Genomic DNA, 18,076 nt, shown 5'->3' with positions numbered 1-18,076 from the left:
ACAACAAATTTGATTACAGGAGTTACCGTGTGTTTTAAGTTAACTGGATGTCCTTATATGCATGGCTGGGCTTTCCTAGTAATCCTATACAGTGCATGTATCCAAGGCACCGTTCAGTGGCTCCTTGCAAATCCCCACAAAGCAATTACTGGCCTTTCTACATATTCAGGAATTGTCAGTTTCAGGTGCAATTAAAGTAAAATTGCTTTCAGTAGGTACTTGGCTATGATGACTTTTGCTGGTCATAATTCTCCCTGCACTTTGTTGTTTCTTCAGATAAAAATTATATTTCTCTTGTGCCCTGGAATCTCAAGCTCATTTTTGACCTAAAGTATCCTCAGAGAGTTATAAAACTTAGATGATATAACTGTACATTACCTAGTAATGAACATTGTGAGAATCAGGCCAGGAAGATGAAGACAAGAGATATGAATTAATGTTTTAATAATCTTCCTCGGATTAGTACAAGTCATACAGGCAGGGATCCCAGTAACTGCTGGTGAGCGATGCAGCTCCTCCAGTATGGACTGATATTGCGTTACAACTCTCCAAGGAGATGATACTCTAACGTCTGCAAGGACAGATGGTCACTCAGCTACCAATAAAGTTATGACCTTGTCCCAGCAGCATGGTGCAACTGTGTACTTTGGACAAAACTGCTAATTTACAGTGCCACAGCTTTTGCTGAAGACACAGGAAGCTGATTAATTTATTTTTACTTCTATTTAATCCTAGGCTATGCAAGACGTTATTTTCTACCGGTCCAGGGCATTCACCATTTTTATAATGGAAAGTGAGGACCTGTTCAATTTCTGATAGACTAACACTAGATTTGAATTGAAATACAGCCGTGAAGCATGCCACTTGGCTCTATAGTGGTATGACAGAATACTTGTTGGAGCAATAGCTCTGACTGCACCCTGTTGTCCTTCTGCGGCACAGGAGTCAACCAATACGAGACATTTTGCAGGCCTACACAATGCTAGCCTTCCCATGCATACACGTATCAGTCAGTCAAGATCTGCTGTGATTGCTCCATGGTTGAAATAACCAGAAGAATAGTGTCTTGTTCTTGCATTTTAGAATACAAAGAACCTTCAAAGGCAGTGCAAAGACTCTATTCTGACATCTCAAAGTGGCAACCCTAAACACTACAGAACTATATACTAAAGAAATGGGTTTACCCATTATAGACTAAGAGGCTGTCCTCTGGCACTATGCAAGGCGTAGGACTTTCCTGAAGTATTCTTTGAACACAGCTTTTCCCTGGGAAAAACACCTTGTCTGGTTTTAAAGATTTTGTTCAATGGTGGAGAACACAGTACAGATCTTGTTTACTTGCTCCTATGTTTACTTACCTTCTCTGCTAAAAACGTGACACTTTTCTATTCTGAACTGGTCTAGATTGAACAGCCAGCCAGCCAGCCTTGTTAAAGCTTTGTCTTTGGGGTGGAAATCTTTCTATTTATTTTCTAATCTCTGTTCCTTGTTAGGTACCTACAGTCAGTGTTCAAGACCATACATAGTGGGTTTGTGATGAGATTGCACGGTTAGAGAGGTAATATTAGCCATGCTTTTCACAGACTCTTAGCATGATCCTTTTGACTCTTCTTGGAACCATCTTCAATTTTTCAGCACCAGTTTGATGAGATTTACTGAAAGGGGACAGTACTGACCCAGATGTCTTCCCACCCAGGGCCTTCAAAACAGGCAAGACAACTTCCATTCCATGCATGTTACTATCAGTATAGCATCAAACAGTCAAAAGGCTTTAGTCTTACATTTTTAAGTACCTGACTGCTGTGAGATGGGTGCAGTGTCACAGAAATAATGCTCAACGAAGCCAGTGTGCCTCAGGTGACTCTATTCCTCCACTCGGGTGGTCCAGAAAATATGGCTCCAACACAAAAGGGAGCACATCTGCAGTGGCTCTAGCAGCTATAGTCTTCTCAGCAAATTTCACTGATGTCAGTAAACTAGAAAATTGGGAACAGGGGGCAGTTGCTAGAGAAACTGTTATCGCTGCAACCTCCTTTGTTTACTTTAATATATCCTCTTGATATGTTCAGTGTTCGGAGTTACCTTCCAGTTCGTCAGCCGCTGTTAGTCCAGCTCCTGGTTGACGAGTGTTTAAAAAAGTCAGTTAACCAATAAAAACCTCCGCTAAGCTCCAAACGAGCATCTGGTATTGGTTGTTTAGATGTGTCTGTGACTGATGGCAAGCTACAGGAAAGCCAAGCCAGTATTCAGACATTACTTTTTGGCAATGGGACTTCCTGTGTTATTTCTCTTCTGTATTAATGGAAAGGGTCTGGCTTTTGTTTTTTAACCTTGTTGTTTCAATGCCAGAACAGTAGAAATATAACACAAGTTAAAACAATAGCTCTTAAAAGATGTGATATTTTCTTTCATCTCCTGTTTAGTAAGCAGCCTTGGTAGTGCCATTTCGTATAAAGAACTGCAAAAGTCACAAGGTCCAGAAATACAATAATTCCAGCAAGGACAAAAAAAATTACCTGCTTTGTCTTTTTATTGACTATAAATGTGGTGAAAAAGGCCATTCCACATACTCAGCCGTAACTAGTTAATTATTTTCTGTTGTTTTGTTGTAGATGTTTCTAACCAACATTAAGCAAAATGTACATTGTGGAACAAACCATCCATACAGTATATGCCATAATTACTGTTTAGCAATTTCACACTAGCAAAAATTTATTAAAACTTCACGACTCATTAATAGTAAGTGATCATAATCGCTTAATAGAAAAGGAAACTGAGCTAATGATAGAAGTGCTGATTAATGTTTTTGACCTTAAGACAGGAAGTCAAGTGAAATTAATGTCACTGGGTGTTGAAAGTTAAGTTATTGTCAAGTGTAGATAGTCTGTAATCGTAAGAGAAACCCCCCAACTACACAAAATTTGTGTCCTTCAGCAGATAACTACTCCTTTTCTATACTGAGTGGCATTTTTAAAAATGTCACTGCTACATTTCAAGTAAGCACAAGGTCGTCCCCTTTGTTATAAAAAAGTGGTTAAAAAAAAAGTTAACGAAACATGCATATATATGCTTACTTCAGGAGGAAATCTCACAGCAATACTTAATGTGCTAGCAACCAAGGGGCATTATATGTAGCTATCTATGTCTTTTTTGGTCAACAGGATTTCTTTTAGGAGGTCAGGCTGCGTGTTATTCAAGGGAATAACACAGTACAGCTCACCAGTCAGTTGCCTAATCACATATCAGGTACCTGGGCACCACCGGACCTGACAGGACGACTGTTTCTACGGCCAGCTGTGTGCCTGGAAAGCATCTTCCTTAGCTTCGCATCTGGCTGCTTCTGATGCCCGCTGGGGCTGTAGCAAGCGGTGGCATTTGAGGCGCAGCAGGCATCGGACTGCACTAAGAGGTCTGGTGACCAACCTCAGGTCGGTCTGATGTGGCAGCGTAACGTCTGTGTAGACCCCAATGGGCAAGGGTCACAATGTCTGAGGTAACACAAGTACCAGGTTGTAAGTGGAAAAGTCTCCTGCTTCCGCAGTAAATATTTTGTTTACATGTGCTTCTTTCTTTATTTGAAATGAGACATTACTTTAAATCAGAGTCACCAGGACATGCTAGTTCTTAATTATGCCACAGCCCCGTGTGCTACGTTTAAGGAGGAAGAAGGTTCTGGAGCTTCTCACAAATTGATCTAACCCCGTCCCGCTGAACAGGTACAACTCAGCCTTTCACCCAAGAAGGCAAACTACTTTCTGTATGCTAACTCAGGTTGTTAGCACTCCAAAACGCATTTTGAATAATCTTCCTTAGATTATGCAACAACTCCCATGACAGCCAGAGAAGGAGAGACAATTTCTTGCAAGTACGAGCAGAATCCTGGCTATGTGTTAGTGAGCTTTAAGTTCATTTGACATCAGTCAAAGTCACAGAGGGAAGGACAATCCCTTTCTAATAATGTCACTCAATATTTAGCCTACCTACATTTGTATTAATAATAAAGCCCTCAGGCAGTGAGTTATGTGCAGCCATTGATCTGCTCAAAACAACACTGCAGTATTGACAAATATTGTTTTGGAGAAAAGAAAAGCTAAACTGTATTTATAGCCACCAGATTCTGACCTCTGACAAACAGGCAAATATCACTGCTCAGCCAGGTTAATACTGCCTTTGAGCTTCTCTAATCCAGAATGAAGCCAGCAGTGGATAGGTAAATGTAGATTTTTTTTTTTTTTAATTTTTTGTTTATGCTTGTACATCTCTGTGTTTGTGCTTTGTGAGACACTTTCGCAACTGCCTCTCTTTAAGATTTTTTGCGTTAATGTCTCTTTTGAAAGCAAGAGGGATGTGGCACACTTGCAAACCCAGAGATAAATATCACTTGTTTAGCTAACCTCAGTGAGAATGTTGGTGGAATGTTGTTCTTTTTTTAAAAAATATATACAATAGCAATTCAGAAGCTTGAATGCCAGGTCCTTCCAAAGCAATTGACTACCAGTCTTTATTTTATAATGCTACAAAACAGAAATGTGCTTTTTATTAAAGACTCTGAATTATGCTTTCTACCTCAAAGCAACACATTTTCTAGCATCCTCTTTGAGGGAAAAAAACCCCAACAACAACAAAAAACACACAAAAACCCCTTTCTGCACAATTACTTTGGAGCAACATTTCCCAGTCCCTGTTTTGGCTTGTTCCTGGCTGTTGCTCTGCAGTTTTCTGTAATTAATATAGATAAAAAAAATTGGCAATGCAGAATTAGGGGATGTAATTTGTATCCGGGGCCAAAAAAGACATGCATATCACCAAAACAATTGAGTTTATTGTTACCAAAAAATTGTTTCAGGAAATCATACTCCTGTCTCTGAATGTAAAACAGAATTCAGCATGAAGCAGACAATAACACAGACAGTTTTTGTTGCCAACACACAGGAGCTGTGCAAGTGTCGGGGCTGGCCGATTGCTTGGGCAGTTTGGAGAGCTGTAGGAGCATGCTTGGAAAATGGTTAAGACCACCTTTCGAAATCCTTGTCCTAGACAGCTGAGACCCTCTACTGGTTTAATGGCACACTGGAACTGCGTCTCTAAGCAAACTCCTGATGGGAAGCTGGCCAATTTGCCCCCTCTAACATGTCCATCATATGCCTGCTTTGAAGATGTCAAACTACTTTCTTCATCTGCTTACCAGGGTGTCATTTAAAATGTCTTTGCATAACTCAACCCGTTTAGCTGCAATGACTCTATAAATGTCATTAAAAGTAGCTAACCCTACTTTTGAACCCTGGGCATGACTAGACCTTACTAACATTCCTACTGAAAGTCAGACAGGTTGCCTGGTGTGATGGGGGTTGTTTGTTTAACACCTAGCATCCAGGACAGCGGAGAGAGAATGCCATTTCCTCATGAGGACACTGACCCTCTCTGTCATGACAAGAGATTGATGCATTGAGGCATCATTCTTTATTAATGGCATAATATACACGTGTGGAAAAAGGGCAATGGGGCACAGTGGCTTGTGTTTGCGCGCACCTTCTAGGCAGACCCCTGGTACTAACTTACCCAGTTGGCCTTTGTCCAGTGACAGTAGCCCTGTTGCCACTATACCTCAACCCAGAAGGCAATTGCCAAAGGGAGCCTATGTGTGAATAGTAACAATTAAAAGTAAAAAAAAAAGTCAGCAAAACAAAACCTAAAAAAATCAAACCCACAGATGACGCACACAAAAGAACCCAGCTGGTCATGCATAGCTGGCTGCTTAATGGTGTCGAACACAGCTTGGTTTCATCTGTCCCTGGAGAGGCTGCTGCTCAGCGAGTTTGTCATGGAGCTGTACCTCTTGAACGGAGGCTTCACTGCTGTTCCTCCCTCCCTATTCTCCTCTTTCACACCGCTGGTGCTGTGGCAGCGTAGAGGAAGAGGGAAAGCAGGTGGAAGGAAAGCCTAGTGCTAACTCATGCTGTCAAACATTTTGATTGCTTTTGTGCATCACATTCCCCAACTCTGTCTCTTTGAAATGGTTAAACACTTGGGAGATGGCACTGCAGGAGCTGAAGTACCTGCAGCACTTTATGCACCGGACTGTAATAGCAGCAGAGTGACTAAATCCAAGCAACTGCAATAGGTGGCCCAGGAACCCAAGCTGAGCTGTTGGATGCTCCCATACAGATTCTGCTGCCTTTCCCTCCCACCTCCAAAAACACAGATCATCTGAGCAGCTGATGATGCCAGGACAGCTAAACATCTCCCGCTTGCATCCCCCCATGCAACTCTAGCCCCTTCTGGAGCTGCCAAAACATGATGGTGAACATGTAGGATGGTGACCTGCTGCTGTGTTAGTTGGGAAAGTATTTTCAGCCCTAAAAGAGCGTCCCTTTCGTCTTGGATTACGTGCATTTCTACCACTCCCATCTTTCCTTCTTGCATCCTGCCCCCAAACCTTGATTTCCCTCTCTGAGGCAACAGCAATTGAAACTGTCTGGCCTTGAAATGGTAGGAGGCTCTGGCCTGCCCTTTGCTGTGCAGCAGTTTTTTCACGGGCGGGTGTGATTGCTCTTTGCCCATAATATATTCATTTGTTAAGTCTCAGTTTGAATATGAGTAAATGCCGAAATCATTTTCCTGGTTTCTAGTCATCAACATGAGCAAGTGCATCATGAAAGCTTGTTTGTCCACCTTCCCTTTCTCCTTCCAGCACGCCCTGCATTTCCTAAAATATCCCCCCGCAGACCCTTTTGTCTTCGAAGCCCTTGCAGCTCTTTTGCTCCCATTGTGTGAAAATAAGAGCGAGCCCTTTCTTTCTGGCCTGGCAGGATGAAGGGGTGGGATGGGTGTGGAGGCGTGTTTGCGTGCCAGAGAGTGAACAAGTATGAATAGGGCCAGCTGGCCACTCTTGTGCCTGTCTTTCCGTCATTCCCGTCTGATATTCCCTGCTCATTGTAATTTTGCAGGCCACATTCACTAACACAAAAAGACTAGGGAGCGAGCAAATGCACGGATATTTAAAAGGAAAAGCTTTATTTCTTATTTTCTTCGATCATAGTGGACTGTAAAACAACAAGGAACGATGAGATCAACCTTTAATAAGCTTGTTTTCTTTTTTTCTTTTTTTTTTTTTTTTTTGCCAGTCAAGCTTCCTTTCTTTTGTATAAATCAAAACAGAACGAACAACGCGGAAATCTTTCTCACAAAAACATGCTTTTTAATAAAAAAAGAGAATAATGTTTTATTGAGAGGGATTGTTTTCTGGATATGTACAATACTAATGCAGGAGGATTATGCTAACAGAAAACGCCAAACATCATGAATTGAATTCCAAAGTGTGGACGGTCCAAAGAGCAATGGCCTCAGAGCAATGTCTAAGTAAGTCAACAGGAACAAATGAACAGTGTTTTTATTTTTTTACAACAAATTACCAGCCATTATGACTGAAGACCTGACACATATTAACCTGCAGTGAGATGTACAGAAATCCATAAGACAGCATAGAATTTATACAAGAAAGTAACTATTTGTGTAAGAATTTCCTCCAGAAAATGGAAGCGTGTTCTAGACAGAAAGTTTTGGAAAAAGAGAAAAAAAAAAAGGCAAAAAAAAAAGCAGGCAAATACTAACATTGGATATCCTCAGTTCACAGTGAATGCCAGTCTTCCTGGGTCCAAATGCTACCAGTTACCTTTATCTGCATCCTTTCTGCCTACCCTCAATTAATCCCTTTGTCATGATGATGTAACAAAAATTACTTTTACCTGAGCCTTCCCCTGCTATTTTCTCTTTGCTGCAGTTCTTGTCAACTTGCACTTTACTCGAAAAGTGCAAATTTAGACATACCCTCAGGTGAAAGACACATACACCTTCCCAGCATGAGCGGTACTAATCACAGCTAATCACTTCAGCATAAGTAATGCTACACAAAACATCATACAAACCCTGTTAAGCAAACTCAGTAGCAATAATTTTGGGGGAGGGGAGAACACGGAGTTTGATAATTGCCACCAGTTAAGTTTCCCACGTGTTGCAGTGCTTTGAAGCAATTTCCTCCACCACTTGCCTTTTGGATTATTTTTTTTTTCTTATCCAGAAACAATGGAGGGTACTGGGAAGAGGTAGAGGTTGGGTTTATGCCTCACTTCTACTGTGACCCTCCCAGAGAGGAGGTAATGAAAAATTCAAGACCATAGTTTTGCTTTCAGTTTTTACCTCCACTTACTTTTCTTTACAAGCAGAGTGTGACTCAGCTCAGACCGGGTTGTGCACTCCCGACTGCCAGACGCAATCCACCGTGGGGCTTGGTCCCACCTCTAACAATCCTTACAAACACTCTTCCTGAATTAACTTTCGCTTAAGGGTTAAAGTCTTTGCCCCACCCCAAAGCGTGCAGAGGATGTCATTACTGACAATCAAGTTTGGGGATGTGGGAAACAGATGCTGTGCTCCCATCGGCTGCATTTTTGGTTAGCATACTTCTAAGAGAATTGCTTCACCTCTCAAAAGGGGGAACAGTTTCCATGGGCCAATTCAGGAAGTCAAATAAAAGCAAAAGTATGGTTTCTCTGTCTTCTACCTATCGGGACACAAATTTCTATTTGTCAGCAGTGTGCTCTTTGCAGTATCTCCTGCTAAAATAAATGGTAGTTCCCTAAACAGTAATTTCTGCATCTTCAGGCTTTCTTCTGTCATATATATCCTATTCCATAAATATTATCAGGAGAGGACCATGATGTTTTAATTTTATTTTGAAAATTACTCCAGAGTTTCAGCAGATTTGCTGGCTTCTGTGCTTGAAGGAATTTACATCTCCCTGTGGTTCAGTAAATCTATGGGGTTTAACTTTTGTACCTTTTAAGCTTCTGCCTAAGGACAAGCGCAGTGGTCAAAATCAACTTCTTAATTCTTTGCAGACCAGCTAAACAGTTGGAGATAGCAAGCCTGGCATGATCTACTTGTCAGCTTGTAGCTCTGAAAAGGTTTATTAGTGTGGTCGAAGCGAACTTTGCACTGGCTAGACAGGCCTGGGTGCTGAAGTACACACAAAGGCTAGGTACACAACAGACCAGCTAGTGCCAACATACCTTGTGTTACCAGGGCATCTGTGGTCAGCCAGAAGAATGCTGCTGCCTGTTAGTGCCCACTGTGGTACTGCTTTTATGCAACTGGTCAGTAAATATGGACTGAGATTACTTGACCTGAGATGGACTTAGGTTACTGAGACTGATACCAAGAACTGGGTGACACCACTCAACTATTTTCAGCTCTTTGGTGCTTCCAAGTAGATCAAGAGAATGGACTCAGAAAAGGGTGGGGTGAAGGCTATATTTCAGACAAGAATAAAACAATAAAAGGCATAACATTTTTGCACTTACAACAGCAGGATTTTGAATGTCATCTCCTACTGTCAAAGCAATGTCCAGCTGAAGGAGCCATGAAGAACTTTGCATCATTGATACCAATGCTGGAAAACTGCTTGACATGAGCTGGCTGACACGGGGAGTAGCATAATGCCACGACACCATCTCTAATTACTTATGTTTATCCATAACATTAATTCATAGAATGAGTCACTTGAAGAAGCCTGAAAACAAACATGGTCTCGTTTACTGGAAGCTGAATCCCCAAAACTCCTGCTCAGTTTCATAAAGGACTGACGGTGCTGGGCAGGGGGTATTCAACGCTTTGGAAGATAGAAGTCCATAAGAGGTCAATTATTGTGATATTTTAGCAGAAGGAATTTGAAGAAAATTGCCCTTAAATCTATGACTCATTTTCTCTTGGATTCTAGGACGTTCTCCTTTTGACAGATTAAAAAGTAATGCAAAAGAATTAAAGTGTGTTGGAATCACTAAAAGCAGGGGAAAATGGGCTAAGGGGAACCCTTGCTGAAGAGGGATCACATTTGGCTGCTGTAATCTAGGCAGCAATTAGCTCTAAGTGTGTGCACGGCAAAGTTCAGCTATTGGCACCTGGCAAAGGTAGAACAGCAGAAACTGCAGCTGCTCTGGTTAAAAGTGCTCAGAGAACTTTAGTGAGTAGTCTAGACGGTACCAATTTATAATACCACAATCTATATTGATAAGAAATGCTACTGAGAAATTGGTTGACTGTGCTCTTTTAAACTTCAGATAATCTTTGGGCCACATCCTGAATTTGTTGCTCTGGCTTTTATGAATGATAAAAGAGATGGAGCATCTAAGTAGGAGTTGCAGGACTTGGCTTCTGATTATTGAGGTGACCATATCTATTATGTATCTATTAAGCATAACCATCCCCTGAAGGCAAACATACTCAGATGAAGAGAACATGGAACAAGGGTGTATGAAAGTCAAGATAATATTGAGTTAAAAATGGGAATTCACCACCCTCCCTGATTTTACCTTAAAAATGGACCCATCAAAATTTCCCAATGAAACTTCTTACTCTTGAAAAAAACTACTGCTTAGTGATACTTTATCTATTTGACTGAAATTCCAACCGGAAAACATATCAGAAGTATTTAAATATTTCTAAAAGACTGTGAGAGTTTAAAACTTTTAAATCCTTATTCAGTACCAAACTAAATTTTAAAGTCCATCTGGGGAATAGCAACATCATGTTTTAGCTTGTTCTAGTCAAACCAGTGCTAAACAGATAAAATAGGAACTTGCAATTTCCTCCCCCTGTAAAGGTGTCAGTCGTTCAGTACAGACATAGTCCTGATCACATTTTTCTTCTCAGAAGCGAAGGCTGTAATTAAAAAAAACCCAACACTGAGGCAAATCTATAAAGTGGATTACTGTAGAGTATGGAGAAAATGACCTTCTGAAGTTAAAGGAGAAGCTGAAATAGCCAATAATTGAAATGTCATAGGAGGAACTGAGCTGGTAGAGAAAAAGCAAATATTTAAAGATGAGAAATATTTAACAAGTCACTGGATTAATTTCTCTGCCAAGTTCATCAGAAGCAAATATATTTCTATTTGATGTCAGGGACATCAGGTAGAATCTGACTAACCTTATGGGCATAAAACAACCTTAGAGGCCTCTTTAGCCCAGCATAGTTTTAATGCAGAAGTCCTGTCAGTGAACATATATTTTTCAGTGAGGTAGATCCAACCTTGGTGTTGAAGACACACAATTGCATTTTATAAAAGAAAGTTATAATTGCTATACAAATAACTGCTCGTTCTTCCATCTTTTACTGCTTTCTCTGAAGGAGCTGCTGTTCCTACCAGAATCCAGCTCTTTTATTTCAATGAGTCCCAGCGCTAAGTATGAGATACTCCTGTCACTTGACATACACAAAAATTATGTCCCTTCAGGGAGCTGTTCTGAGATTTGCCCTTCTCCTTCACTGGTTTCTCACCATCTCTTCTCCATGGAAATATCATCATGATTAAGCCAACAATCACAAATTAAAATTAGATTGAGATTTCAAGGTGATTCCTTCTCTGTTTTTGTCATCTCCAGCCTAATTGCACAGGCTTAGCAAAGGTGTATATTTTCATGTTTTCAGTCTACTGATTCAAACTGCAACATCCCTCAAACTGTGAACAGCCTCATACTCAAAAGGTTGGGTCCCAGGTGGACATGATTTCATTTAAAAAAAAAGGCTGGGATAGATCTCCAGACAGAGTCTGTCTATGCAGTGCTTTGAAATGATTAAGAATTCCTGTTCCTCCGAATTCTTCCTAATGGCACAGTGGGAATGAAGCTGTTCAATGGAAAGTAACCAGTGCCCCCGTGAAGACGGATGGACAGCTCCTGCTCAGTGCTCGGTACCTCCCTCCCCATCCTCTTGAAGTAGGCGTGATCTCAGAGAGCAGAGTCAATGAAACAGGGGCTGTGCTCCTCAATACTGGCCAAATCACTGCGCAGACCCTCCTGTCGGACTGCTGCCCGTTGGTGGATGTCACTGCCTGCACTGGGGCAGGGGAAAGCCTCAATTGCTATTATTTTTACTAACATCTGAAAGGTTCATCTTCAGTGCCTCTTTCACTGGACTAGCTTGTGGAATTACTATCTACGTTAAATAGTGCAAAACCTTAGCCATATATTTCAGTTTAGTCTGAACTTTGTGTGTACTACTTTTAAGAAGAAACATAAACACAATAATCAGGTTATTTGACATGGCAGAGTATACACACTCCGAATAATACTAAGGACAATATCTGTTCCATTATGTTAAATGAAAAAGATGATTTGTATATGTTTATGGTAGCCCATGATTTAATTTACACACAACTGAACTGGTGAAATTTACAATTTAAACAGTAGCTCATCTGTATGTACATCCTGTATTTGGACAGCTCCTATATTATTGTTATATTGACAAAATTAATGTATTAAAGGAATATATAAAGCCCAGCCTAAGCTTGTTCACTGACCACTCAACACATGGCATTTTAGTGACTGAAAGGAGAAAAAAATCAAACAATTTGCATACTTCAGTGCTGTAGCAAATGACTGCATTGACAAGGTCACCATGCTAAATTGACATCATCCACACCACATCCAACTTCTAAAAATCCTCCAGTATTTGCATGGTGATGCCTGTAAAAACCTCATTAAGAGTCAGACTCTTGGTTTTTTTACCTCTTGCCTGTTTAATAAGCAATTTATTTTTTTGATTAAGAATTCAGTATGTTTTTAATTTACACAGGAAAAAAAGCTTGAATGCTCTTATTTTTTTGTGGTAACACGGCTAGATGTGTAAAATACCATTTCTTCCTCTATTACATACATAATTGTATTTCCAAAGGTAACTGTCATTGAATCAGATAACTAGCAATTTCTTTTGTAATCAGAACCTAATTAGGTTGTTGTTTACAGTATAAGTGATCAATAGCTTTTCTTCTGGATCACACAGTGTCAAAGCTCTAATAATTGGTATTAAATGTAATAGAGATACTGTAATCAAACGAAATGTAAAAAATCTTCAAAAGGTATGTACTATACTGGGAGGTTATTAAAATTCCCGTTACTGCTTAAAATGTTTAATGTGCTGAATACAAATGATATTTTAAAGAAAGCTTTGTGGATCAAAGATGGATTTAATAATTGTAATGTTTATGAATTTGTTTTGAAAATATTTTTAATTGGATAATGTCAGATTTTTGAATTATAATGCTATGTTCATTAGCATTTCAATAGGTTATATTATCAACTCCTTTTGACATAAAATAATTTGATTTATTTTTTAAATCATGAATCTCATAATCTTTTTTCTGTTGTCACTACTTTTCAATAATTTGATTAGCTTCTACAAGAAGGGCAACAGGAACCACATGGGCTTTGCTGGTAATGATGTGCTATATATTTCTTCTCCAAAAGCAGCTCTGATGCCTTCGAAAGTAATTTGCAGTTTCTTATCAGTACAGAATTAAAGAGTAATATTATCTAATTTGTTATATTCAGTGGCACAGAGTACCCTAGAATTCTATCACATACACAGTGCTTTGAAACCTATATTGTTTGACCATAATCGAGTACATAGGTGAATTTCAGAATTTATGAAAGTGTTTACTACTAGCTAAGAAAAAGCTCAAAAGATGAACTTGTCAATAGGTTTAATAATCTCTTAGTAAGATGTGTATTTTGCACACTCCCAAACTTCTTTGCAGTTTATAAAACAGTAATTGGTACTTTATCGTTGTATTGCAAATAACTGATCTGGACATTTCAGAGCAGGCTTGGGCATAATTGTGTAAGTCTCAATGCAAATCTGTAAATTCAACATGATGAACTCCTTGCTTGGTGAAGTTATCTTCTACTTTCACCAGAAATAAAAACTGATTACTGTTGATCATTTAGACGTAACTGCTTGTAACAGTCAACAAGCCATCACAGTAAGGTATAAAGACAGCCCTTAGGAGAAACGCTGCCTATTTGATGGCATTTAAAGCTTTTAAGAATTCCTTCTAGATACCGCAGAAAATCATCATGAACCGGCACAGGCTGTCAATGTCAATGCATGAAAACCAAACCAATCAAATCGTGTACACTGGCAATATTGCCATCCAAACCATTAAAACAATTTATGGAACTGGTCTTGCAAACATTTCATCACATTAGCAATGCCAAGGTCTGCAGCAGGAACTACCAGGGTGAGAAAAGCCTGTCACATGGGTGAGTGTGCATGGCGTTGCCTTGTAATTAGATCAACCATCCTTTTGTGTTGATTTTAGCAATCTAAGAAATAAATCACAGTTTAAATGATATCCTACTACCTCTTTTCCGTCTACAATGTTGTGATAAGAGAAGTAAGGCATGAAGTTCCTGTATCTTTTTCGAGCTGACATTATCAGCTATGTATAAACAGATAATGCTGTTCTAGTAGAGCAAATAAATTGTATGTAATTTTTATTAAACAAACAGTATAATAACTGGACTATATTATCACAATGGAAGCATAGAAGACCATAGACTGTACAGCTGAAACCCTGTAGCAAAATTTGTTTCTACTGCTTATCCTCAAATTTAAAGAAATGTATCTTTATCCAGCTTTCACAATGGCTGCTTCTTGTTAATTTAAAGAATCTTCACCCTTGTTAAGGCTAGATGATTATAATTAAAAGATAAATGTACTGTTAGAAAGTTCTATGCCACACTCTATTTTTATGAGAATTTAACTGAAAGACGTACATTACACCTGTATGCGAATTATAATGGCTTCTCAGCAGGGAACGCAGAATCACTTACAGTACGTAAACATTTAAAGAGGAAAATGCTAATACACTGAAAGAGTTTAACATCAGTAGCAATTTATCAAATGAAGACGTTTCATAAAGTCCACTCTCTGGGAGAACATTCACCGTTAGACAAAAGCCTGGCATCCTTGATAGTCTGAAGTTCAATCAATTTGAAAACCAAAACCATTCAATGAGTTAAATAGGTTCTTAAGAAAACTGCCATCCTCCTTCTCAGGTAATAGCCTAATAATTATAATTAGGCTTTATTTTGATTTATTTATCAAAATAATAATTATTAAAATAATCCAACCAGGTCGCTTTACAGGCAAATTTACACTCTGTCTCTTTAGAACACTGCATGCCCAAAAGCCTTTTGGGTTTGGAATGTAGCACTGCACCAAGTATTTCACAAAGCCTCTAAATATCACAAGAAGCTTTTTTAGAGAGAAAAAAAAAAAATTCCAGCTGACTGAAACTGTTCTAGCAGGAGTGCCTCAGCTTAGCTCCCAGACCTGGAATTCCAGATAAACAACAGAGGACAGGAAACAGATTTTTTTTTTTTTTTTTTTTTTTTACACGTCCTTTTATAATGCAGCTACAAGACGACTGATGAGCTTAGGAACAAACAGAGTGAGAGTGCAAGTGTCATCAGAGTGAGTGGTGTGCTTAGATAGAAGCTTCTAGGAAGAGCAAGCGAATTCTCTGAAGATATGTGACTGGTGGAGACTCCTGCGGTGCTGTCTTTCCCAATAGCATTCTGCAAGACACAATACTTTCCTTGGTCACCATTACACATGTTCATTGCAAAATATTTAAATCTACATCATGAAATTCATCTTTTGTTTGTTCGTGCCCCACCCTCCACTGTTACCTATATATCGCTGTCACAGATCGAAAGATACAAAAGGCATAAAACCAGACATTAAAATGACAGTATTTTAAAGTTAGTTTAAAGGATAAAAACACCAGTACAACACAATTTAAAAAAAAGAAGAAAGTATTTAAAAAATCCCTACTTTAGCAGTGGTTCCATGTGTAAACCTACCGTTGTTAAGTACGGCAGGTTTTTTAGCAATCTGTGTTTATAATGCCAGTTTATTTTAAAAAGCAAATGCAGGACCCGCAGAGAAACTGCATCTTCTGCACAGTCAACAGAACAACTTTGTTTGATAACAAGTTACTTCTGGATAACAATAGATAAAATCTAATCCATGGGATCAGAATAGACAGAAGTTTCTACCCTATGAAAAATTATGTTTCTCACGCCTTTTTCCCCTTAATTGCAGCATTATTTACATTCCTTGTCTTCTTTGCTACCCATAATTAAAAGGTATACATATGCAAGTACAGATTGGCAGATTATAGTGAGCTATTTAAGGACGAGGTGTAACAGGCAATTTCTCATTGCTTATCATCCACATTTAAAAAGAAACCAAACAGGTATCACCACAGAATCAGAACAATTTTGACTAGAAGGGACCTCTAAGGTCATTAAGTCCAACCTACTCCATGCAAAGTCGCTCCGACCCTACGGAGGGGACAAGCCTTCCCCCATCCAAGGTACAAGCTAGAAGTACCCAGAAGAGCAGATACAAAGAATGAGAACAGAGCATCAGTTTCCACAGGACTTACTGTCTACAGAGCCAGGGAGGCATTAATGGATAAATCTCCATGCCATTCCCCCACTCTGCTGTCACCTGCTAGGACTGGCTAACTGGAAGGCCTTGAGATGTAAACTGTTGGAGGTAGTAGAGGCACTGGGAGAATTATCACAATATGCTTCCTTATGCTCAGCCCTGGGCATCTGCTTTTTGGAAACTGTCACAGACAGAGTATGGGATAAGATGGACCAGCAGTTCTTATGGTAAGCTACAGTTACTAGGCCTTCTTGTGAAAGGTCTTTAGCCAGCACAAGATGTCAACAGATCTGTTGCTGTTACTGCATTTTTCCCTCACATGTTATTGGGCTTCATTCTAGTATCTACAGGAAATTCTTAACAGAATCTAAAGAATTAGGAATGGGCTATGGAATTGTCATCGTTTAGAAGAACCGTGCAAATCTGGACTGGTGAAGGAGAACCTGAAAGATATGGTCACATCCATGTGGTGGCTTATGCCAGTACAGCTGGGCTTGCTCCAATGCCTAGGCTATGTGCTTCCACATTGTAAGAATTAATTTATGTACATCGCTAATTATTAAGCTTCCTGAGAGACTCAGTACAAAGGATATGGACTGACAGACATGGAAACTGATGTAATGTTTACGTCTGAAAGGGGACCTTGGAGGTCAGCCTGAGCAGACTGCTCAAACAGCACTGGGAGCTTCCTGCCTCTTGGGGCTGTCAATCGGCCTCCTGATGTAGGAGCATCACATCTCCTGATGTGAACATCGTCTCATGCCCTAAATTGGTCATTTTTGTTAGCCACAGAATGACGTCTAGTATGTTTCTGCGTATTTGTTAAAAGCCACATCACCTTGTGTTCCTGCAGATTATTAACTAATTATACTTGCTAGGTGCAATGATAATTGCCATGGGATCTGCCTAAACATGTACTACACAGCTATTAAAATATAAAGTCAGCAGAGGCCACTTTGAGCCCAGCTCCAGGTTTCTGAGCAAGATCATTCTTTAATACATTATGGTATCCAAACATAACAATCCTAAGAAGACTTTAATGTGAGGTAAACCCATTATAATCTTGACAGACTTTGAACATTTTCTATTATGGGGAGACACCTGTGCTGTGAAATATACAGGATCCACACTCTTACCTCATTAAGACAGAGCTCTGTATCTACAGATTCATTGGATTTCCGCTTCTTCTGTGCCTATGAACAAATGCAAAATTTATTCCCTGTACAATTCATACATACAGCAGCATAAAACAATTAGATAAATTCGCATGGGTTGTCATACTCCTATAATTTTGACAGCGATTTGCACGTGATTAGCAAATAAACTCTCCAAATGTAACTGCATGTTTTCCAGTAACATTCACATGCTGATTTGAATTTACAGCAAAACTTCAAACAGTCAGCTGAGGGTACTTAGTAATTACAATAATGAGTTCCATCAGCTGCAGAGAACATGTTATGTACTGTGGGCCCTTAAAAATGGTGCTGGATGTTCATGAGAAGAAATGAAATCTGACAGTTAATAATTACCGTAATACCACTGCATATTAACAAAAAATCTATCGTATGTCTCAGTTTTAGGAAAATATACAACATGGGAGTATTTTATCCTTAATGATTCTTGCAATTTCTCCATGTATTATTATGAAAATATAAATATAATTTTAATATATTGCATGGCTGCCACAGAATCTCTTCTTGAAAGTTACAAAAAGAACATTTACGGTCTTTTAAAATATATACCTGCAATTCAATTTCAGCTGTTTGTTTACACTGTGTTC

General features: G+C 39.3%; 1 protein-coding gene across 1 annotated transcript in view; it reads right to left on the bottom strand.

Moving 5' to 3' along the window:
* Positions 1 to 14,437: 14,437 nt before the first annotated feature.
* Positions 14,438 to 18,076, bottom strand: part of GFRA1 (GDNF family receptor alpha 1) — a 150,817-nt gene continuing 147,178 nt past the window's right edge. The window contains exons 9-10 of the mRNA XM_075504051.1: positions 17,433 to 17,489; positions 14,438 to 15,416 (exon numbers count right to left, since the gene is read on the bottom strand). Coding sequence (XP_075360166.1) covers positions 15,255 to 15,416; positions 17,433 to 17,489 — 219 coding nt within the window. The 3' untranslated portion in view covers positions 14,438 to 15,254. The remainder of the gene's footprint in view (positions 15,417 to 17,432; positions 17,490 to 18,076) is intronic.

The sequence above is a fragment of the Mycteria americana genome, chromosome 6 (assembly GCF_035582795.1).
Source record: "Mycteria americana isolate JAX WOST 10 ecotype Jacksonville Zoo and Gardens chromosome 6, USCA_MyAme_1.0, whole genome shotgun sequence".
Lineage (NCBI taxonomy): Eukaryota > Metazoa > Chordata > Aves > Ciconiiformes > Ciconiidae > Mycteria > Mycteria americana.
The sequence above is the reverse complement of the archived record's forward strand: the minus strand, read 5'-3'. Positions and strand labels throughout refer to the sequence as shown.